The sequence below is a fragment of the Odocoileus virginianus genome, chromosome 6 (assembly GCF_023699985.2).
Source record: "Odocoileus virginianus isolate 20LAN1187 ecotype Illinois chromosome 6, Ovbor_1.2, whole genome shotgun sequence".
Classification (NCBI taxonomy): Eukaryota; Metazoa; Chordata; class Mammalia; order Artiodactyla; family Cervidae; genus Odocoileus; species Odocoileus virginianus.
Window position 1 is genome coordinate 44,312,172 of NC_069679.1, and position 25,746 is coordinate 44,337,917.

At 36.7% G+C, this 25,746-nt stretch overlaps 1 protein-coding gene across 3 annotated transcripts in view; it reads right to left on the reverse strand.

The window, feature by feature from the left end:
- UNC13C (unc-13 homolog C) overlaps positions 1-25,746 on the reverse strand; it is a 655,668-nt gene that overhangs the window by 65,129 nt on the left and 564,793 nt on the right. For all 3 annotated transcript variants that reach the window (XM_070469257.1, XM_070469256.1, XM_070469255.1), the window contains 4 exons: positions 12,689-12,838; positions 8,154-8,277; positions 5,991-6,047; positions 515-595 (listed from right to left, as the gene is read on the reverse strand). In XM_070469257.1, coding sequence (XP_070325358.1) covers positions 515-595; positions 5,991-6,047; positions 8,154-8,277; positions 12,689-12,838 — 412 coding nt within the window. The remainder of the gene's footprint in view (positions 1-514; positions 596-5,990; positions 6,048-8,153; positions 8,278-12,688; positions 12,839-25,746) is intronic.

The following is a 25,746-nucleotide window of genomic DNA, read 5'->3' on the forward strand; positions in this document are numbered from 1 at the left end:
GGAAAATTCCATGGATGGAGGAGCCTGGTGGGCTACAGTCCGTGCGGTTGCAAAGAGTCGGACACGACTGGGCGACTTCACTCACAATAACTTTCAGTCAAACTTTAGCTATGAGACATTGATGCACACAATGCAATACCTTTGGGTTTTCAGCAGAAAACTAAATTATTATCTTTACTAAGAGAGAAGAGAAAATTGATTTTCCCAAATCATTTCAACAAGCATTGAAAACACAAACAGAAATTCTATTAACCCTAAGTCCCCTGAAGCATCTATTGCTATTTAACTGGACTTTGGAGTTACATGTCTTTCTTCAAAAACATCTGTTACAACATAGATTTCTTACCCATTTTATAAAGGTAGCGTAATATGGATATAATAATGACATGGTATGGGCTAAGTCTGACACACTACCAGGATGTCTGTATATAACTGTCTACCATGTCTATGGATGCACAGCTCTACAGGAGTATACTTCTCTGAGGGTACATATCCAGGGACTCTCTAATCTTACCTTGATGGTAGCTAGGACCACCTCCATTATACCACACTGTCTTGGTGTCAGACCCTTGGCATCCTCTCGAATCATGTGTTCCTGGAAAACAGGTGAACAATTTCTTATAAAATTACCAGTTCATGTGTTTAACAACTGTCTTCAAACAAAATTTGTATAATCCCTGTATGCAGATATTTCCCATTTGAGATAACTTTTTCATATGAACAAATTTAGATGATGATGATAATTTTGTCAGATATTTAATAAAAATTCATTTTGCCCAAAGAAGGAATACTACATATTAACTTAAAAAGCAGAACTTTGATTCATATATGGCTTTATTTTTCACTTGCAAACTAATGTTATGGGGGGGGGATAATCCTGGAAAATGTGCGTCGAAGCTTTTCCACATTAATCCCTGCTTTCTGTTCTGTCACACTGAAGAAGGTCAACCTTGGAAAGGACTTAGGAGGTAAATTTTAGCCTCATTCAATTATTACTGATAAAATCTACCTTAAGTATAATGCTCTCACTTTCTAGGATCCCCTTAATGCTCAGTCATTAACAGGAAAATTCTCTGTTAATTAACTGAATTCAGTTCTGGAGGTTTTTAATATTTTAAATTCAGTTTTCAATATTTTGGAACTGATTTCCATAAAAACAATGCATTTTCTTCATGGTTCACTATGAACTCTGTCTTCATCTAAAGTTATTTAGGGAAATGATGGTAGAAAGTTGACAACAGAAAGGAAAACTTTTCTGGAGAAAAATTTTTAAATTTCTAACCCACAGATTGATACAATCTCCCCAGGGCATCCACTATTCTAGTCAACAGCATTCAACAAATATTTCCCGAGTGCTTATTATGTGCCAGTACTGTTCTAGGTGACTGAGATATATTGTTTCATAAAAGAAAGACTTTTGTCCTCCGGAGCTTAATTTCTAACTTAGATATGTGCGTCTCTGTGAATCAGAAGGAAAGTCAATATGGGTGGACATAGCTCTGAGAATGCATGGCTTGGTCAAGGGATCAGTGTCTTTGTTCAGTAATAAAAAGCACCTCTTTTTCTATGGGGCACAGCAAGTGGATCATGGACCCCAATTCAGCTGTCATTCACTCCCTTTGTGGGACACTTTTGTGAAATGTACAAACTGTACAGTCACATCCAGTGGCTCATCTTTCTATTCCAGTCCTTATGTTACTCTGTCATTTAGCAGGTGCCATGACTTTCTGAAGATAATCCCTATGTTTTACTCAATTCTGCAGACTTTCAGTGCCTGTCTTGGCAATTATCACCTGCTAGGCACACAATATGTTTTTGGTAACTGAGTTGTACTTCAGAATATCTAAAATGATTCCATACGCTTGAATGGAATTACATTCCCTTGAATAGTGTTCAAAACTTTGTATAATGCTAGATTCATGGTATATACTTCTGCATCTTTCTCTGATGTGGGGATTTCACCACAAACATATGAGTCCATTTAATAATTTAAAAATAAGGATATTAAATACCCATCGAGACTCAAAGAATAATGGGAAATTTTTTGCCAAATTATAGAGAGAAATGCTTGAAGGCAAGTAAATAAATCTGGCTTTTCAGTGTGGTCACATTTTTTAATAGATGCTAATAAATGTTGGTGCTATAGAAAAATACAATTCTTACAATAAATGATTTTCTGTAATTTAACAAACTTATTCAAATAAGGTAGTCTCTGAAAAAGCCTGTCAATGTGTTACTGTTGCTTGCAGGAAATTCATTGTCTCAGATGTATTTTTACTAATTGTATCACCTGTCCATAAAAATGTTATGCCAGATAAATCTGATCCAATAAAATAGTAATTAGTTGGGCATACTTACATTATAAAGTTCCAGGAGATGAAGTAATATAGAATATGTAAAAATCTGGATAAATCCTTGATTAATGAATTAATTCTAAATCACAGTCACATACAGAAAAAAAATTAGTTTCCTTTGTTGTTCTATGTCCCTTGATTCTGTGTTCTTTTAAGTAAGGTAGTCATTTGTTAATATTTCTGTACAGGATTGCTGTATTTACTCATTAATACTGACACTTTACCTGTGGATCCAATCTGCCTTCAAACTAATACATGAAAAAAGGAAAAGGCCCAGGATTTGAAATGAAAACAAAAACATTGGAAGCAACATTCTAGTAAAATATGGGAAAACAGTTAAATCAACAAATGGGACCTAATCAAATGTACAAGCTCTTGTACAACAAAGGAAACCATAAACAACACAAAAAACCTACAGCATGGGAGAAAATATTTCGAAAATATACAAACAGCTCATACAACTCAACAACAAAAAGTCCCAAACAACCCAATCGAAAAATGGGCAGAAGAAACAGACTTTTATGGTTAGCAGTGGGGAAAGATGACAGGGAGGGATAAACTGAGTCTGGGATTTTCATATACATGTTATGAAGATAACTGATAGGGACCTACCATATAACACAGGTAACACTACTCAATAATCCAAGTGGGAAAAGAATTTGAAAAACAATGCATATATGTATAACTGAATCACTTTGCTGTACACTTGAAACTAACACAACACTGTAAATCAACTATATGCCAATATAATTTTTTTAATTTTAAAAAAGATGTAGTACATGTACATAATGCAGCAACATGGATAGACTTAGATATTATCTACTAGGTGAAATAATCTGAAAGACAAGGACCATAAGGTGTCCCTTACATGTAGAATTTAAAATATGGCATAAATGAACCTATTTACAAAAGAGACTCACAGACACAGAGAACAGACTCGTGTTTGTCAAGGAGGAGGTGGGTAGAGGAAGATGGATTGAGAGTTTGGGGTTAGCACATTGAAACCAGTATATGTAGAATGGATAAACAGTAAGGTCCTACTGCATATCACAAGTAAATCTAGTCAATATCTTCTGGTAAACACTAATGGTGAAAAAATTTAAAAACAATGTGTATTTATATGTAAAACTGAATAATTTTACTCTACAGCAGAAATTAGCACAACATAGTAAATCAACTATACTTCAATTAAAAATGGTAGTTCTATATTTTGGCTACAATTTTAATCTTTTACATAACAATATAGAAGACTTTTGCTCAATAATTCAAATAATAATAACTAAATGGACCAATAACTTTAAAAACTCAAGGAATAATAATAGAAAAAATATGTTTTAAAAGTAAGCTGTTTTTCTATCACCTATGAACAACAGGATTCTATTTTTAGTCCTTTGGATTATTTGTCTTAATGAATTAATGCTTTTAGGACATCTTATCCATAATATGCTTTTAGTTTATTGTAATCAAGAGAATTCACTGAATTGAAGAAATTTTGAGGTCACTAAAGGGATGTAAGTGCTGTGGTTTCTGTGGACTCTGACGTTTCCCAGGTAGCATACATATGCCCCCTGAGGATCCAGTCTCTCTCTCTCTCAGTGTTCATAAGATTTGAATGGGGCTGACAGCACTCCTCAGCTCAGGTGTGGGTATGTGAATTAAGCCCAATGGCATATGTCATCTTGGCATATGTCATCTTCCAGGCAACGGTGGTTGGCTTGGGAATGGTGATAATATTGCATCAGCACTGATGATGTGCCTGTGAACTTTGCTAGAATTTTCTGCATCAAGGTGGGTGTTCTTTTCTATAAAATTTCAAGTTCAAAAATGTTAGATATAAGCAGAGAACTGTCTTACAAACAGGAAAGGAGGATTGTTAAGGCAGTAAGTCAAACAAGGGAAGAACAGAGTTGAAAGAGTGTAACTGGCTTCTGTAACATTGTTTGACTTCCTAATCAAGCAGTGATGGAAACCAGAGTTAGCCCAGAACTGTAAAATTTCATGGAGCTATAAATTCCTTCCTTGCTTTTGTTAGTCTGGCTTTCCATCACTTGAAACTGAAACAGTTATAGCTGATAAAGCATTCAACTCAGGAAGCTGAAGCTGGAGGAGATGCAGTATCTGTTTCCTGATGTCACACAGATGCTACACACACTGCCAAGGCCATTTCTTTTGTAATAAGGCACTGTGATGTTTCACTTTTCCAGGTTTTCTATGAGAAACTTCAATGCTGTATAAATCCGTTTTTCAAAAGGGGATAGAAATCTCAGGGAGGTAATAAGAGGGATCAAGAACACAATAGAGATCCAAGATTCAAAACAATAGTTTCACAATGACATCTACCTTCTACTTTCCCTCTGAACCACCACCATCACTGAATATTTGTGAGAAACAATCTCAGGTGATGGTTCTGACTTCTAAATGGATTATTGGCTTCTAACTTTTTTCTGATGAAGGGGACAAAGTAGGTGATATAACAAGGTACTGCCATTATAGGGCACCTGCTTCAATTCAGAAACAAATATGCAGTCACATGGATGATCGGTCCCCTGTTGTGTATACACAAAACAGCCCCGAGGATATGTAACCCTGAGCTGCCAGCCTGGGGAAGAGACAAGAGAATGCCCTCTGTGAGTGGGAAGAGGCATACTCTGCAGTTACCATGCAAAGATAATGAATACATTATCCTCACAACAAATCTATGAACCAAGGGTTAACACTGTCTGGATTTTACAAATGGAAAATCTGAAAATGAGACATGTTCAGTACTTTGGCCAGTGTCACATATTTGGAAGCAGCTGAGGTAGAACATGGTCAATATCTGGAATCTAGCCCTATGCTGCACGACATTCTCACAGGTAGAAATAAAACAAGAACATATATATCTCAACTACAGGTGCAACTTTGGCCTCTATGTGGTCCATTGATAAATGAATGTATAAAAAAGGTGGTATGTACTTACAATATTATTCAGCCTCTAAAAGGAAGGAACCCTTGTTATATGTTATATTACATTATGCTAAGTGCAAAAAGTATGTTACAGAACAACAATATGTATTTTAACCAAATTTCTACTCTAGAGAGAAAAAAATCTGAAGTTCTCTAAACAACTGCAAAGTCCTGTGACTCTCAAGCAATAATAAAAGGTAGGATTCTTTACACAGAAAACCCTTGTTATAATGGGGTTGATTATCTTGACGAGCTCAATGTCTGCTTTGATAAGTTTATTTTTCTGCATTAGGTTTCTTGCCTGAAGAGTTCTCTAGACTTTACTGGGTTTCTGTGGAGCACTCTTTGCCTTTCTTCATACAAAGCCAGTTCACTATAAAAATGAAAATATGCTCTCTAATTTATTTCAAAAGCAGTAATCCTGAATGCTTTAACACAGTTAAAAATTCCCAGCTGCCCTGCAAATTGGAAAATACAAAAAAATATAGGGTGTGGGGAGAAGAAGAAAGCACAATTCAGTCCCTCCATTTTACTCTGATTTCTTCTTAAAACAAGATTGTGAGATCTCAGACACACATCCTTAGTCCTTCTGCAGTAGATAGCACTACTAATAGGAGGTTGGTTTCTCACAGAACTGTAGTCAGTGCACTACCTTTCACAGACAACTAGTCATTTGTCTGTTTTTATTACCTTCAGTTTGGAGAGTTGTCCCAGATCTTTAGCTGCGATGAAAATCATCTGGGGTCCCTAGGAACACACATAGAAAAGGAGAAAGATGACTTGTAAGATCTTCTGTAACAAAGTAGAAATGTAGTTAATAGACAGTGTTCCCTGTTGTACTGATTATGTTTGTGACTTTTATTTCATATGCCCTAAACTGGTCTATTTTACAAATTGGATCTGGATACCTGGCAGATATCTAGGGTTGTATCTGGCAATACAACTGTCCTCACAAGCATTCCACTTCTGGAAATTTCAGTCTGAGTTACTGCTCTGGCAGCCAGTTTAATGTACAATGTGTATTACAACAGTGAGCTTACCTTTTATTTATTTATTTGTAGCAGAGGCAACTCCTTCCCTCTACTCCCCACCCCTTAAAATAAGTTTATGCAAAATTTCAAGATCCAGAGCTGAAGAAGGTGGAGCTGGTCCTCCTGACATGCCATCCAAACTGTCAGAGCCCTGCCTTCTTTTTTTTCTCATTTATTTTTATTAGTTGGAGGCTAATTACTTTACAAAATGGTAGTGGTTTTTGTCATACATTGACATGAATCAGCCATGGATTTACATGTGTTCCCCATCCCACCTCCCTCTCTACCCGATCCCTCTGACGTGCACCCCAATGTTCATCGCAGCACTGTTTATAATAGCCAGGACATGGAAGCAACCTAGATGCCCGTCAGCAGACGAATGGATAAGCAAGCTGTGGTACATATACACCATGGAATATTACTCATCCATTAAAAAGAAATCATTTGAATCAGTTCTAATGAGATGGATGAAACTGGAGCCCATTATACAGAGTGAAGTAAGCCCTGCCTTCTTAATTCCTTCCTTAGCCAGAGGTTTTTCCCTAGCACCTCAAAACCCTGGGGAGAGCTGTGAAAACATCATAGTAAACATTGGAAGCACTACTAGAATACTCATTAGTAGCCTAGAATGTAAATAAAGTGTGTAAGTAAAGCGACCCAACTTGCAGGTTGCTCTGACAGCCTCCCCTATTGGCCAATTAAGTGAAAGCTACCTGATGTTAAAATGCATTATGTATTACAGGAGAATAAGAGACGTAAGTGTGTACGTTTCTAAGTGTGATTTGGCTACCCCATATGTGTAGGTTATAACACATATTCATGGCGTGAAGCAAAACTCAAAGTAATTTATATTTAATACTCACTGTCTGGTGGCAAATCAACAAACATACGAATCTTTGCACATTGGAACACCTTTGCAAGAAAACATTTCCTATATAATTTCACTGGCTAAATTTCACGTGTCAATATATATTTTAGTTTATAATTACTCACTATTTATATCAACTTGTCTTTCTCATTCACAGAAGAAAAAATGTTCTATAGCAAGTGCTTGTTAGGGTTATTTCTTTCTTTGCTTGGCTCAGGATATGTGAACTGAGTTAGCTGGTGTATGCATCTGATCACTGTCTGACTTTGCTGTCATTGATCTTTCTGGTTCCTTTTTATTTCACTGTGTCTGATACAATCATGTTCATCAAATCCACTAAAAGATATCACCTATATTTACCTCCCAGTGCAAAGGTGATTGATAAAAGCAAAAGGTTAAAAAGAAAATTCCAGATAGCAGGGTTAGATTTATCTTCTTAAACTGTAAAATTGTAGGAAGAAACACAGCTAGCATATTCTAGCATATATCTGTTTCTCTGGGGTGAGGTTTGTGTAGATGAGATAGCCCCACAAGTTGGGCTTTGATACATTTTTTTTTTAAGAGATAGAGTTTGAAATATCAAGCAAGTGTGAAGTTTGACTGCAATTTCCACTATTTAAAAATGATTTGTAGTGGGGGTGGTGGGGAGTTGGATTGAGAGTTTGAGACTAGCAGATACAAACTACTATATATAGAATCGATAAACAACAAGGTCCTGTTGTGTAAGACAGGGAAACTATATTCAACATCCTGTAATAAGCCATAATGGAAAATAAAATTGATTCATATAAGGAAATGTCATTGGAATGATCCTTGCTAAGCCATTGTATACCAAACCCTTTTCCCCAAAATGAATTTAATTACTATTTCATCTGTATCAAAACCACTCATTGAAACAAAAACCAATCAGATGGGTTATTGGAAGTACAATCAAACACGAGTTTGAATACTTACTGTTTGATCTGTCAGAGGAGGGAGAACAATTTGTTTTTCTATTTTGTTAAGAACTAGCTTCCATAACTCTTTCAATACTCGCTTTAGGACTGTTTTCTCACAGATCTTTGCTGAGAGACTTAATCTGAAATAAAATACATAATTGTTCAGGAGTCTCTCACTGAGGTATCACCTTATTTTACTGATCACGCATTCACATTTTTCAGGGCTGAGATTCAGATACCTCAATGAGCCTTTATAATTTTCAGATGCTAAATTTACTGGAAAAAAATACATAATACCTAAAATCTGTTTCATCATATTTTGTATAATTCATTGTTTGGTAGAAAATGAATTCAGAGTATTTCTTTTCTTAAATTGCTTCCCAAATTGACACCAAGGCTCCCAAAGTACATCATTTTTTCCTGCATTCCAGGGTTGTTTTTACTACACGCCCCATGTTCACGGTACAGGCCAAATACCAAAGAAACACATTTTTGTCACTAACTGGCATTGGATCTACACAATTACACAGCATGTTTGGCTTGTAGTAAGAACTTTTAATGTCCACCCTTAGCAATTTTCAAATACATGATACAGTATAGTTTCCTATAAATACTGTACTATATATACATGCTATCTATTACATCCTCAGGACTTACCTTACTGGAAGTTTATATCCTTAGACTTTACTCATTGCCAGCAAACACAAATTTGTTCTCTGAGTTCAGGTTTTCTAGATTCCCAGTTCACCAGCTGTGATAGGCTTAAAGTATTTACCAGTTCTTCTCATGGTGAGATAATGATGGTAACGTCACTGAACATTTATATAACACTTTAGTTTAGAAACCTCTTCTGCAGATATTTCTGGGATTAGTATATCTATTTCAGAAATCAAACACCAGCTCAGAGAGGTTGGAGGGACTTGTCTAAGGAAGTGAAGTTAGTGAGTGAGGGCTGAGATTTAGTAACTTGTCCAACGGCCCCTGCTACCCTTGGTAAACGCACTTGTGCATGAAGGCCCAGCAGTATCTGAAGGCACAGTGCTGCACAAAGAGTTATGGAAAGTACCGTAACTTCCATAACTTGACACTGAACTCTGAGACTCTCTTAATAAAAGTTTATCAAACCTATTTAATAAAAGTTTATCAAACCTATTGTACAGAGTGCCAGAGTTGGATCATATATTTCAGGGTAGCCTAATGAACTTTCTCCAGTGCTACTAAGTACTCTGAATGGTTGGATGCAGAAATTACAAACTGGGGTCTGATAGAGACAGAATTGACTTTTAAATATTTAAATATATAATTAATACTAACACTTAGGGAGTTAATATTTAAACGCATGTGATGTTTGAGAAGCAAAGGAAGAGATTTCCCAAACTCATTTTCACATAGAAGTATCTCTCCTGACACTGCTGTGTGTAGAACCTAGTATATGAAAATACATGAAAGTGACCTACCCTAGAAGAAGGAGAGAGCTGGGGGGCCCTGAGAGGCATAGCTGTGGAACTCTGTAGCCCCACAAGTTTGGAACCCATTGTTCAGAGGCGGTAGTTCTAGCTTGCTAGTAGATGGATGGATATTCACTATATGGACACGGGGTAGAAACCAGATGATATGTCATGAAAAAATAACAGAACCTATCCTCAGAGAAATTCTTTGGATGATTTGAGAGCCAACAAATCTGCCAATTTTGCAACAGCTGTGTCATTTCCATTTGCTAAAGGTCTGAGTTTAAAAACTGATCTTGTTTTTATGGTCAGCTGATGTACTTGGTGTGCTATCTAACCCTGTTTAAACTGGACTTGAACCAATAGGAATAAAATTGTTGACATGTCTGCATCTCTGCATGGGATTTCTATTAGCTGGAAATGGCCTTTATAGCTTGTTTTATAGAGTAGTGAGGTCTTAGTGGAGAAAATTAAGCATAAAGAAATACAGTGTTGTATAATATTTAGGGAGGCTACACAAAGAGATCCTGTACATTTGTAATATAACACAGTTTTTAAGGGGATCATCTCAAAACCACCTTGGAGACTTTTGAGCTTAATCATTCATTTTAAATAACAAAAAATAGAGGGGAAATCTAGCAACTGCTTCCTTTTTTTTTTTTTTTTTTTGAGAACTGCTTCCTTAATTTAGCCAGAGTTAATCAACTTGGTAATGTAAGCTGAACACATATATTTTGGAACCTGAACTATTTTGACTGATCACAGAACCACTTAACCAGACAATTTTCAAATGTTATGTATACTTGCTGACAAGAGAGATACCTTGCCATACAGTTGAACATATTTTCATAAAAATGTATCCAGCTGTTTTTCCCTCCCCCTGGAATTCCCATCTCCTATTTTCATACATCCAAACCCTATCTGCCTTTAAAGAAGACCTAACACAAATGATATTTCTGCTGATCATCTGAATAGGAGACTACTGAATTATCCCTTATTGCATTTATCTGCTATACTTTTTCTTTTTTTCTTTCTAAACTGTTAGTTCCTTGAGAACAGAATTGGTATGGCTTTTAAAAAGGTCCCCTAATAAGTAGATTTATGGTTATACATTCTGTATTAGCCCCCACATTTCCAAGCTCTCCATGCCTATCTCTTCCTCAAGTTTTAAAATCTTATAGATTTTTAAAGTTCACTGATGTTTTTCTATTTTTATAGTCTCTTTCTACTAAGAATGTGAGGAGATTACATATGATGATATAATAAAGTATAATTAGGTATAGAAGAGACTTTTAAGACTGACTAAAACAATAATTGAAACATATTGAAAAGAAGGGCCAACCCAGTTTATGTATTAGCTGTTTTATGGATGCTGAAATGGATTCAGGGTCCCTTACGTAGTAGAATACTGGAGTGGATTGCCATTTCCTTCTCCAGGGGATCTTCCCTACTGAGGGATCAAAGCTGCAACTCGTGTCTCCTGTATTGACAGGCAGATTCTTTACCACGAAAGCACCTAGGAAAGCCCTAGCAGGTAACAGTACTAGGATACTTTAAAACTTTCTGTATGTTTCACAACTCTTGGTTACAGCATATGCAAAAATAAATAGTTCTGCCAGTGATAAATAATGTACCTCTAAAACTGCCGACTGGAAATCTCTAAACAGAAGGCATTCTGGTAGGAGTTTTAAGAGGCTCAGGATTGCTTTATCCTGTTCTCCACTCACCATCACAGTCACAACTAAATGGTAGTTGTGAATCAATTATGTCTCATCCACAGAAAACAGGCATGACAAACATTTCAAGGGGTTGTTAAGGAATTAGGTGATAAGAGTAAAAGTGTCTATTAAGAACCTAAAGATATGAATATGGCTTTTTCTCCTTCTTCCTTTTCTCTCCCTCCTTTCTTCTACACCACTTGCCTACCTATTTCTCGCTAAGCTACCTAATTACCTATTCACCTCTCTTCTGTGTATTTCTTCATAGCGAACAGAAAATAAGATTTTTTTCTACCAAATACTAAAATTAAAGTGATAAGAACATTAGCCTTACTTATGCAGTAAGGTTATGAGCAAAGGGAAATGGAATTAAAGTAGAAGTTATTAATACATAGAAAAGGTTTTGATTCATAGGGTCGCAAAGAGTCGGACACGACTGAGCGACTGAACTGAATTCCTTCTTTGCTGTCCTTATCTTTAACAAAAGGTAATGTATCCTTCTTATTTATCTTGGTTTCATTGGTATTAATTAATTTGTCACAACAATAGTAAATGAGGTAATACATGTAAAGTAGTAGATATTACACTGATCCCTTGGTAGGCATTCAAAATTATGTTCTTTTCTACTTTCAGTTCTGGTTTCAAGTATCACCGTTGAAGAAATCATACCCCTTGTTGTTTTGGATCAACGTTTCCCAATTTTGGACACATTTGAAAATATAGGTGCCTACTCAAAACTTACAAAATTAGAACTTCTAAGAGGAGGGACCAAATAGAAAGAGAAACAAGCCAACCTTTTCAGTTAAGAACAGTATCTTAGTCGGTCATGAAGGCCTCCTTTCCCACCCATTCCCACCACTACTGAACTGAAATCTCCACGGTATCAAGCACTTTGACTCTCCATCATCATTATCCAGTGTCTAGATTATAGAGTTTGATGCAGATGGACACTAAGTAAATAGTTGCTGAAGGTGGGACGAGGCAGTAATCTACTCGTCTCCGAGCTGAATTAATTCTAGGCACATTTGTGCTATTATCTTCTTCAGCAGGTTTCCGACATGAACTTGGATATTCTGGACTCACTTCTATCTAGCTCCATGTCCAAATGTTATCTGAGAAGCATGAAAATCCTAATCTCTCTGTGCCTCAGAATAGCAGCCTCCTTAGTTACCAACACTTATTTCCTCTCCATTTTTCCTTTTCTGTACATAGTCATTTCTTCTATTTTCCAATCTAGTAATGAATTAAGTGTTATGCTTTTTTTTTTTTAATGAATTGATCTATTTCTGTAGAAGCAAACTATCCCCCCCCCCCCCCCCCCCGCCAAATCCACATCTGCTGAACTTAGGGCAATCAATAAAGAGAAAATTGAGTAGAATACTTACGTTTTGTCCAAGAAGTCCATGAGCTGTCTTAATACAATCTCTGCATCCATTGCTGCACTGTTCTTATTAGATGTAGTATTTCCATTTGCTCTCATTTGATTTAGCTCAAAACTCATTTGTTTTATGCACCCTTCAATGATAAGCTGGAAACTGAAAATAAAGAATATAAATTATGGAATAAAAGCAAATAATTATGGTTTCCTTTGCCTGTGTCTGTTAAATTCATCCCAGGGAGTTTGATTTATTTCCAATGGCTTGATTTCCTTTGCTCATTAGTTTTCAAGCTTATTGTTCAGCTGCAAAGTTTTTTGTTGCAATGAAAACTTACTTGGAACCCTTATATGTAAAGAAGATAAGAAAGATGCTTTTCGGGTTGAATTAATTTGAGTGGGGGATCATTCGATCCCCATCTCTCCAAATAACAGCTGAACTTCTCGAAACATTGTTTTAAATGACATTCGCTTACTGACGTTTAACAGTTGGGTACTCCTTCCTCAGTTAGCCTCTGGGACTCAAACCTCGTGGCTTTCCTCCAACCTCACTGACTGCTCCTCTTCCATTATCTGGCCTCTGCCTCTAGCCTGGCTTAGCATATTGAAACACAGAATACCTGGGTGGTTTTAATTTCAGGTAGTGAATTGTTTTTTAGTGTAAGTATGCCCCATGTAATATTTGGGGCATATTTATACTAAAGATTGCTTACTTTTATATGGAGTTCAAATTTAATTTGACATATGCTATATTTTATCTGGCAACCCTATGTTGGCAAGCCAACTTCTAGGCTCAGTCCAGTATTAACAAACACTACCTGTATGAGAGGAGACAAGTTGTCAAGGTAAGCAAACTGGAAAGTGGGCTTGGATAAATCAAGGCACAGCTTAAATAAAAGCACTTAGTTTGCACCTAGGATATTTCATAATCTATGAACACTTTGAAGTAAAACTAGACAAAATCACCCTTAAATTTTACTACCACAAGCAAATTAATCATTTACTTAACATTTAAAGTATAAGAGAGAGAAATTTAAAACAACCTTTGGCTCTATAGAGAAAGCCCTATAAAGGAATGATGAAAGAATGATTAAAAGTAATAAAAAGCAAAGTTTACCCCTTTTACCTTTTGTATAATTATTTAACTAAACATTTAATGAAGAGAACTTAAGCCAAATATCCGGAAACCAGAAAAGCTGCTTATGAACAGTTTGTAGGACAAACTCATCTTTGTAGCAAAATAAAAGATTTATAAGTAGAGGTGACAAGCCTAACAAGGCTGGTAATAGCTGGTTGTCCAAGAAAAGGATGTTAGTTCAACTTTAAAAATTACCAAAAAGTTTTACATTTTAATGTATTTTTAAATGCTAATCTAAAAAGGTATAGCTTTTTAGAAACCTTATCAAAAGAGTAAATAAATACCTTAGTTAGCTTAAAAGCAGCCACCAAGTACAGGAAGCATAGAGAATCTCATACCCAAGGAGAAATAGGCTGAGACACATACTAATCAAACTAATAAAAATTATATTCAAAGAAAAAATATTAAAAGCAGCAAATGAAAAGCAACAAATAACATACAAGCCAATCCCCATAAGGTTATCAACTGATTTTTCAGCAGAAACTCTGCAGGCCTTAGGGAGTGGCAGAATATATTTGAAGTGATGAAAAACCTACAACCTAGATTACTCTACCCAGCAAGTCTCTCATTCAGATTCAATGGAGAAATTAGAAGCTTTACAGAGAAGCAAAAGCTTAAAAGAACTCAGCACCACCAAAAGAGCCTTACAACAAATGCTGAAGGAACTTCTCCAGGTGGGAAACGTTAGAGCAGAAAAAGACCTACAAAAACAGACCCAAAACGATTAAGAAAATGGTAATAGGAACATATATACTGGGCTTCCCTGGTGGCTCAGACAGTAAAGAATCTGCCTGGAATGCAGGAGACCTGCGTTCAGTCGTGGGTTGGGAAGATCCCCTGGGAGGAGGGCATGGCAACCCGCTCCATTCTACCTGCCCGGAGAATCCCCATGGACAGAAGAGCCTGGCAGGCTGCAGTCCATGGGGTTGCAAAGAGTCGGACATGACTGAGCTTGCATATGAATAATTACCTGATATAAATAAAGCTTCTAATCAAAAGACACAGACTGGCTGGATGGGTTAAAAAAACAAGACCTATATATAAATGCTGTCTATAAGAGACCCACTTCAGACCTAGAGACACATAAAGACTGAAAGTGAGGGGTTGGAAAAAGATATTTCATACAAATGGAAATAAAAAGAAAGCAGAGTAGTAATACTTATATCAGACAAAATAGACCTTAAAATAAAGACTGTTACAAGGGAAAAGGAAGGACACTACATAGTGGTCAAGGGATCAATCCAAGAAGAAGATATAATAAATATTTATGCACCTAACACAGGAGCACCTCAATACATTAAAGGAAATGCTAACAGTCATAAAAAGGGGGACTCAACAGCAAACTGATAATAGTGGGGAAATTTAACACCCTACTTATACCAATGGACAGATCATCCAGACAGAAAATCAATAAACACAAGCTTTAAATGACACATTAGACCAGACAGACACAACTGAAATATATAGGACACTCCACCTGAAAGCAGCAGAATACACTTTATTCTTAAGTGCACATGGAACATTCTCCAGGATACATCACATCTTGAGTCACAAATCAAGTCTTGACAAATATAAGAGATTTGAAGTCATAACAAGCATCTTTTCCAACCACAATACTGAGATTAGACATCAATTACAAGAAAAAAACTGTAAAAAGTACAAACACATGGAGGCTAGCTAATATGCTACTAAATAACTGAGATCACTGAGGAAATCAAAAGATACATAGAAACAAATGACAATGAAAACATGATGACCCAAAACCTATGGGATGCAGCAAATGCTTTTCTAAGAGGGAAGTTTATAGCAATACAATCCTACCTTAAGAAATGAGAAAACTCTCAAACAACCTAACCTTATACCTAAAGCAACTAGAGAAAGAACAAGCAGAAAATACTAAGTTAGCAGAAGGAAAGAAATCATAAAATTCAGGACAGAAGTAAAATAGAAATGAAAACAATAGCAAAGATCAATAAGACTAAAAGCTGGTTCTTTGATAAACAAAACTGATAAACCTTTAGCCAGACTCATCAACAAAAAAGGGAGAGGCCCCAAATCTGTAAAATTATTGGGCTGGCCAAGAAGTTTGTTCCAGTTTTCCTATTACATCTTACAGAAAAAAACCCAAACAAATATTTTGGCCAACCCTATAAAAATGAAAAAGGAGAAATTACAAATTGATACCATAGAAATACAGAGGATAGTAAGACTACTACAAGCAACTGTATACCAATAAAATGGAAGAAATGGACGGATTTTTAGAAAGGCAAAGCCTTCCAAGACTGAACCAGGAAGAAACATAAAATGTGAACAGACCAATCACCAGCAGTGAAATTGAAACTGATTAAAAATATTCCAGCAAACAAAAGTTCAGGAATAGATAGCTTCACAGGTAAACTTTATCAAACATTTAGAGAAGAGCTAACAACCATCCTTCTCAAACTCTTCCAAAAAAAAAAAAAAAAAACCAGAAAAAAACTTCTGAGGGAGGAACACTCCCAAGCTCACTCTATGAGGCCACCATCACCCTGATACCAAAACTAGACAAAGATATCACACATCCACAAAAATTACAGACCAGTATCACTGCTGAACACAGAAGCAAAAATCCCAAACAAAGTACTATCAAACAGAATCCAACAACACACAAAAGTATCATAGACCATGAACAAGTGGGATTTATCCCAGGGATGCAAGGATTCTGCAACATACACAAACCAATCAGTGTGATACACCACACTAACCAACAGAGGAATAAAAACTCTATGATAATCTCAATAGATGTAGGAAAAGCTTTTGACAAAATTCAACACCCATTTACAATTAAAAAGCTCTTCAGAAAGTAGGCATAGAGGGAACTTACCTTAACATAATAAAGGCCATATTTGACAAACCCACAGCTATTAATAACAATACACTCAATGGTGAAAAACTGAAAGCATTTCCTCTAAAATCAGGAATAAGACAAGGATGTCCATTCTTGCCACTATTATTCAACATAATTTTGGAAGTCCTAGCCATGGCAATCAGAGAAGAAAAAGAATCCAAATTGAAAGAGAAGTAAAACTGTCACTATCTGCAGATGACATAATACTATACATAAAGAATCCAAAAGAGGCCACCAGAAATCTACTGGCACTAATCAATGAATTTGATAAAGTTGTAGGATACAAAATCAATACACAGAAATCTCTTGCATTCCTATACACTAGCAAAAAAGATCAGGGAGAGAAAATAAGGTAACAATCCAATTTACCATTGAGACAACAACAACAAAATAAAATACCTAGGAATAAACCTACCTAAGGAGGCAAAAGATCTGTACTCAGAAAACTATAAGATACCAATGAAAGAAAGAAAGACTGACAGACAGATGGAGAGATATACTATATTCTTGGATCAGAAGAATCAATATTGTGAAAACAACTATATTATCCAAAGCAATCTACAGATTCAAAGCAATCTCTATCAAGTTACCAATAGCATTTTTCACAGAATTAGAACAAAAAATTTTACAATTTGTATGGAAACACAAAAGACCCCAAATAGCCAAAAGCAATTGTGAGAAAGAAAAATGGAGTTGGAGGAATCAGGCTCCCTGACTTCAGACTGTACTACAAAACTACAGTAATCAAGACAGTATGGTACTGCATGTGCACGCACTTGCACACACACACACACAGAAATACAGATCAATGAAACAGGACAGAAAGCCCAAAGATAAACCCTCACACCTATGGTCACCTAATCTATGACAAAGGAGGCAAGAATATACAATGGAGAAAAGTCAGTCACTTCAATAAGTGGTGCTGGGAAAACTGCAGAGCTACAGGTAAAAGAATGAAATCAGAACACTTCCTAACACCATACACAAAAATAACCTCAAGTGGATTAAAGACCTAAATGTAAAGCCAGACACTTTAAATCTCTAACAGGAAAACATAGGCAGAATACTCTTTGACATAAATCACAGCAAAAATTTTTTGACTCACTTCCTAATGAAAATAAAAACAAAAATAAACAAATGGCACCTAAGTAAACTTAAAAGCTTTTGCACAGCAAACAAAGCCATAAACAAGACAAAAAGACACCCTCAGAATGGGAGAAAATATATGAAGCAACTGACAAGGGATTAATCTCCAAAATATACAAACAGCTCTTGCAGCTCAATATAAAAACAAAGAACACCATCAAAAATGGGTAGAAGACCTAAACAGACATTTCTCCAAAGAAAACATACAGATGGACAACAGACATATGAAAAGATGCTCAGCATCACTAGTTATCAGACAAGTGCAAATCAAAACTATCACCTCACACTGGTCAGAATGGCCATCAAAAAATTTACAAACAATAAATGCTGGAGAGGGTGTGGAGAAAAGGGAACCCTTCTAAACTATTGGTGGGAATGTAAACTGATACAATCATTATGGATAAAACTATGGAGGTTCCTCCAAAAACTAAAAATAGAACTACTATATGACCCAGCAATCCCACTCCTGGGTATATACCCAGAAAGAACTATAATTTCAAAAGATATATGCACTCCAATGTTCACTGCAGCACTACAATAGCCAGGACATGAAAGCAAGCTAAGTTTTCATCAACAGAAGAATGGATGAAGAAGATGTGACATATATATATATATATAAATGTGGCATAAGATGTGGCATATGTGTGTGTGTGTGTGTGTATGGCTGAGATATATATAACTCAGCCATAAAAAGGAATGGAACTGTGTCATTTGTAGAGACATGATGGATCTAGAGACTGCCAGACAGAGCGAAGTCAGGAGGAGAAAAGGAAAAAAAGGAAAATTTTGTAGTAATGCATTATGTGGGATCTAGAAAAATGGTACTGATGAACCTATTTAAAAAGCAGAAACAGAGACATAGACCTAGAAAACAAACATATAGAATACCAAAGGTGGCATGGAGGGGCTGGGCTGAATTGGGAGATTGAAACTGACATGTATGCCCTACCATATATAAAATAGATAACTAATGAGAACCTACTGTATAGCATAGGGTACTCAATGCTCTGTGGTAACCTTAATGGGAAGGAAATCCAAAATGGTAGGGATATATGTATACTTACAGCAGATTCACTTTGCTGTTTGGCATAAATTAACACAACATTGTAAAGCAACTATAATAAATTGTTTTACAAAAACAGTCAAGCTCAACAATTACTTTATCTTAATATCAACAAAAGCAAAATCAACCCCAAGGTGTTACACTGGAGTAATCTATTAACCAATAAAAGCAATAATATTAGTATGAGTAATAAGAAATATTTCTCCTTGCACAATCTACAGAAGTAACTAATATTATACTGATAGTTAACAGCAAATAAGAAGAGGTGGCAAGAATACACAGAAGAACTACACAAAAAAGGTCTTAATGACCTGGATAACCATGATAGTATGATCACTCATCTAGAGCCAGACATCCTGGAGTGTGAAGTCAAGTGGTCCTTAGGAAGCATTACTACAAACAAAGCTAGTGGAGGTGATGGAATTCCAGCTGAGCTATTTCAAATCCTAAAAGATGATGCTGTGAAAGTGCTGTACTCAATATACCAACAAATTTCGATACTCAGCAGTGGCTGCAGGACTGGAAAAGGTCAGTTTTCATTCTAATCCCAAACAAAGGCAATGCAAAGAGCGTTCAACTACTGTGCAATTGCAGACATTTTACATGCTAGCAAGGTTATGCTCAAAATCATTCAACCGAGGCTTCAACAGTACATGAACCAAGAACTTATAGATGTACAAGCTGGATTTAGAAAAGGCAAAGGAACAAGAGATCAAATTGGCAATATCTGTTGGATCACAGAAAAATGAAGGGAATTCCAGAAAAACATCTGCTTCATTGACAGTACTAAAACCTTTGACTGTGTGGATCACAACAAACTGGAAAATTCTTAAAGAGATGGGAATACCACACCACCTTACCTGCCTCCTGAGAAACTGGTATACAGGTCAAGAAGCAACAATTAAAACCAGACACGGAACAATGGACTGTTTCAAAACTGGGAAAGGAGTATGTCAAGGCTGTATATTGTCACCTTACTTATTTAAATAAGATGCAGAGTATATCATGCAAAATGCTGGTCTGGGTGAAGCACAAGCTGGGATCAGGTTTGCTGGGAGAAATATCAATCACTTCAGATATGCAGATGATATCACTCTAATGGCAGAAAGTGAAGAGGAACTAAAGAGCCTCTTGATGAAGGTGAAAGAGGAAAGTGAAAAATCTGGCTTAAAACTCAACATTCAACAATTGAAGATCATGGTATCCAGTCCTATCACTTCATGGCAAATAGATGGGTAAAAGTGGAAACAGTGACAGACTATTTTCTTAGGCTCCAAAATATCTGTGGATGGTGACTGCAGTCATGAAATTAAAAGACACTTGCTCCTTGGAAGAAAAGCTATGAAAATCCTGGACAGTGCATTAAAAAGCAGAGACATCATTTTGCCAACAAAGGTTTGTATAGTCAAAGCTATGGTTTTTCCAGTAATCATTTATGGATATAAGAATCAGACCAGAAAAAAGGCTGAGTGCTAAAAAATTGATGCTTTTGAGCTGTGGTTTTGGAGAAGACTCTTGAGAGTCCCTTGGAATGCAAGGAGATCCAACCAGTCCATCCTAAAGGAAATCAGTCCTGAATATTCACTGGAAGGATTGATGTTGAAGCTGAAACTCCAATACTCTGGCCACCTTATGCAAAAAACTGACACATTGGGAAAGATACTGATGCTGGGAAAGACTGAAAGCAGGAGGATAAGGGGGTGACTGAGGATGAGATGGTTGGTTGGCATCACTGATTCATTGGCAATGAGTTTGAGCAAACTCCCGGAGATAGTGAAGGACAGGCAAGCTGTCCCTGGGTGCTGCAGTCCAGGGGGTGGCAAAGAGTTGGACACATCTGAGTGACTGAACAACAACAACAGCAGCAAATCAATGTAATTCAACATCAAGGTTCTTATTAAATACACTTTAACCCAACATAGGCAGGCACTCAAGAAAGAATAAAAAAATATTTAACTAAGTCTGTGAAGTGTGATCCTTAGTATTATTGTTTTCATTCTTTATATCCTCCTACACCAACTTTGGTAGTTCCTAAGTAAACAGTAGAAAATAGTAAGAGATTTAAATAGCGGAGACTCTGAGCATATCCAGTAGTCCTCTGTGTTGTCTGTTACTCCCAACTTCAACAATAAGTATAATTACAATACACATACCAGCAGGCAAGAAAAAATCCAGTTAGGATAATGAGGGTAAATTAAAAGCTTGGGAAATTATCACATCTTGGGAATGGTGAAAAGGATTTACCGGGTAATAATAATAAGAAACCTGTATGCAGGTCAAGAAGCAACAGTTAGAACCAGACATGGAACAATGGACTGGTTCAAAATTGGGAAAGGAGTACATCAAGACTGTATATTGTCATCCTGTTTATTTAACTTAGATGCAGATACATCATGCAAAATTCTGGGCTGGATGAGTCACAAGCTGGAATCAAGATTGTCAAGAGAAATATCAACAACCTCAGATATGCAGATGATACCACTTTAAGGGCAGAAAGTAAAGAGGAACTAAAGAGCCTCTTGATAAGGGTGAAAGAGAAGAGTGCAAAAGCTGGCTTAAAAATCAACATTCAAGAAATGAATATCATGGCCTCTGGTCCCATCACTTCATGGCAAACAGATGGGGAAAAAGTTGAAACAGTGACAGATTTTCTTTTCTTAGCTCCAAAATCACGGTGGACAATGACTGCAGCCATGAAATTAAAATACACTTGCTCCTTGGGAGAAAAGCTATGACAGACCTAGACAGCATATTAAAAAGCAGAGACATTTCTTTGCCAATGAAGGTCCACATGGTCAAAGCTATGGTTTTCCAGTAATTGTGCATGATGAGAAAGTAGACTGAATGCCAAAGAATTAATGCTTTCAGACTGTGGCACTGGAGAAGACTGTTGAGAGTCCCTTGGACTTTAAGGAGATACAACCAGTCAATCCTAAAGGAAATTAACCCTGAATATTCATTGGAAGGACTGATGCTGAAACTTCAATACTTTGGCCACCTGATGCAAAGAACCGACCCATTGGAAAAGACCCTGATGATGGGAAAGATTGAGGAAATAGAGAAAGGGGTGGCAGAGGGTAAGATGGTTAGACTGCATCACTGACTCAATGGACATGAACCTGGGCAAACTCTAGGAGATAGTGGAGGACAGAGGAGCCTGGTGTGTTGTAGTCCATGCAGTCACAAAGAGTTGAACATGACTTAGTGACTGAACAGCAACAAGAAGTAGTGGTAGGTACTTGGAGCAATATATAGGAAAGGTAAATCATGTTGGAAAACATTTGACCTGGTTGATTTACCACTAGGTCATCAGTGATCCTTCTGACTGTAGTATTAAGCACCTTTGAAATAGCTACTTTCTTAGAACTGATTCTTAAATAAGTGAATTGAGGTGGAGGCTTGACTGAGCAGAAGTTATGATACTCATGATCCAAAAATGTACAAACAGGCTCCTACAACAGACCCATATGGTAAACACCCACGAGAAGACAGCTCTGTGTGGGATCAGACATATGGAGGAAGGATTACCAGAGAATAACAGAGAATGCTCTTCTACCCTACCATTAATCCAGGCTGAATCAACACTAGCATCTGACCTGAAAATTTTGTCTCTATCAACTTTTGGTAAAGTCACCTAAAGAGTCTTTTTTCTATCCATTTTCTGCTTGAAAAGTTTTTATTAATCAGTAGGGCTTTGGGTGGCTCAGCAGTAAAGAATCCACCTGTGATGCAGAAGACACTGGTTCAAACCCTGAGTTGAGAAGGTCTCCTGGAGAAGAGCATAGCAACCCACTCCAATATTCTTGCCTGGAGAATCCCATGGACAGAAGAGCCTGGTGGGCTATAGTCCAAAGTGTTGGACACGACCGAAATGACTGCACACACACACACACACATGCACACACACACGCACAGTACCAGATAATAATGACAGACTCTATGAGCACTTGAGAAGCCACAGAACACACACAGAATTCCTATGAAATGTTCCTGATTTTTAAAATTTGTTTAATACAGCTAGCCACTGGTACCAAAGATTAAAAGAAGGTGTTGGAGAAGACTCTTGAGACTCCCTTGGACTGCAAGGAGATCCAACCAGTCCATCCTAAAGGAGATCAGTCTTGGGTGTTCATTGGAAGGACTGATGTTGAAGCTGAAACTCCAATACTTTGGCCACCTGATGTGAAGAGCTGACCCACTGGAAAAGACCCTGATGCTGAGAGGGATTGGGGGCAGGAGGAGAAGGGGACGACAGAGGATGAGATGGTTGGATGGCATCACCGACTCGATGGACATGGGTTTGGGTGGACTCCGGGAGTTGGTGATGAACAGGGAGCCCTGGCATGCTGCAGTTCATGGGGTCGCAAAGAGTCAGACATGACTGAGCGACTGAACTGAGCTGAACTGAATAAACCAAAGGACTAAACTGCAAAATATGTGCGTAAGCAGAAATCTGAGTGGCAAAGGTTTAGAAACCATTAAGAACATCATTAAGATATTACTGAAGTTTTATCTCACTTAGTCTCAGTTCCCAGGTGGTTTTCCTATGCATGTATTATAACCCAGAGACCCAGGCTTCAGATGTTTGGTTTGGCTTTGCCCTGGCTTTCCTGAAAAATCATCCTGCCAGCTACATAGAGTAGAATAATTTAATTGTGGGTTTTAATAACAGCATATGAAATGGATTTGGGGCAATTAATTATGCACTTAATTTTAAAACTCACAACCACTAATTTACACTAAAAGAAAGGTGGGTTCAGACTGAAATTATCCAGTTTGACTCTACTGCATGATCAGACTGATCCTCATGGACTTCCTACCCACCCTGAGTGTGAGATACAGACTTGGTTGGTAGTGTGGGAAATAAATCCATGGCAACAGAATATGATAATCTTTTTATAAGGGAAGCCTAAAAGCTCAATACATCAAGACTGCATCTGGCTCAGCATCTAAACTGTGAAGGGGCTCTCCATGAAGATGATGAACACACCTCTGATACTGAAGAGTCCAAGCACAAGAGTTTACTTTGTTTCATCCCTACATTTGAGAAAAAGTATGATATTTTGTGTCTTTTTCTTTTTAGTCTTTCTGATTTAAGAGTGGCAAAACTAATCAGTAGATGTCTGTTAAGCATGTGTCTTTCCAAAATACACAAATAAGACTAGACTCCAAAGAGATAGCTAGCCTTCTTAAGAATAAATTTCAATCTTATTTGAGAACTGAAGTCATAGGTTAAAATAATAAGTCAATATTTATTGAACTAATGCTTAAAGCAAATTCTGTATGAAATTAATGAACTTCTTCAAAGATGTGTTTGATTTACCATTATATCCAAGAAAACAAACAAACCAGCCAAAGAATGAACCTACTCAAGAAGGCAAAAGACCTATACTTCAAAAACTAAGATACTGATGAAATAAAATTGAAAACCACACAAATAGATGCAAAGATATACTATATTCTTATATTGGAAGAATCAGTATTGTTCAGATGACTATACTACCTAAGGCAATCTAAAGATTCAATGCAATCCCTATCAAATTAACAATGGCATTTTTCACACTACTGAAATGAAGAAAAATTAAAATTTGTATGGGAACACAAAAGATCTCAAATAGCCAAAGTAATCTTGAGAAAGAACAGAGCTGGAGGAACCATGCTCCCTGACTTTTGACTATGCTACAGACTATATTAAAATACTACAGTAATCAAAACAATATGGTACTGGCATGAAAACAGACACATAGGTCAATGGAATAGGACAGAAAGCCCAGTAATAAACTCATGCACTTATGGTCAATTAATCTATGACAAATGAGTCAAGAATAAACAATTGAGAAAAGACAGTCTCTTCAATAGATCATGCTGGGAAAACTGGACAGCTACATGCAAAAGAAGGAAATTAGAACATTCTCTAACACCATATACAAAGACAAACAAAGTGTATTAAAGACCCCAAAACAGGGTACTATATATAAATCTCCTAGAGGAAAGGAAAGGCAGAACACTATCACAGTGGTATTTTTGGATCTGTCTCTTGAAGTAAAGGAAATAAAAGCAAAAATAAACAAACAAGACCTAATTAAACTTAAAATCTTCTGCCCAGTAAAAGAAACCATCAACAAAATGAAAACACAACTTACTGATTGGGAGAAAATATTGCAAATGATATGACTGATAAGTGATTAGTTTCCTATTTTAACATTTGCTGATGAGATGATGGCTTTTTCCTATAACACCAAAATGAAGTTTATCTAGAATGAACTTCTCATTCTTTTAGAACCACACCATTATAAGCAAACTTAATTAATGGGAAAAGAAGACATAACATAGATGTGTTAGTAGTTTCCCATGAGCTAATTGCATTAACATTTCTAAAGCCTAAAACATAGCAGGCTGTCTTAATTCATTTATGGGGTTAAGAGTTCAGTTCTTAGGAACCACACTGATATGAATGGCATGAATACAACTCATCCCTGTCATGCATGTAAAGATTTTCTCCCAGCCTTTCTTCCTTCCTCTATTCCTTTGACAGCCAGTTGCTAAGCTCTAAAAACTAGAATTTCAAAGAGGAATGAAATGTCATTTCTGCCCTTAAGAAACATACAGTAATGAGAGGAAAACAGGCAAGTGAACCAGAACTTAGAGTGTAGTGTTGTAAGTGCTCCTAACTGTAGGATACTCAGAGTTCTGGGGAGCAAACAGCAAGACATCACTATAAAATTGCAGGGTCATGGAAGATTTTCCAGGGGTGGTGATGCTTAAACTGAGTCTTAAAGTTAAATGGATTTAGACAGTCAGAGGAGAGAGACAGCACTGAAAACATGGTTATAA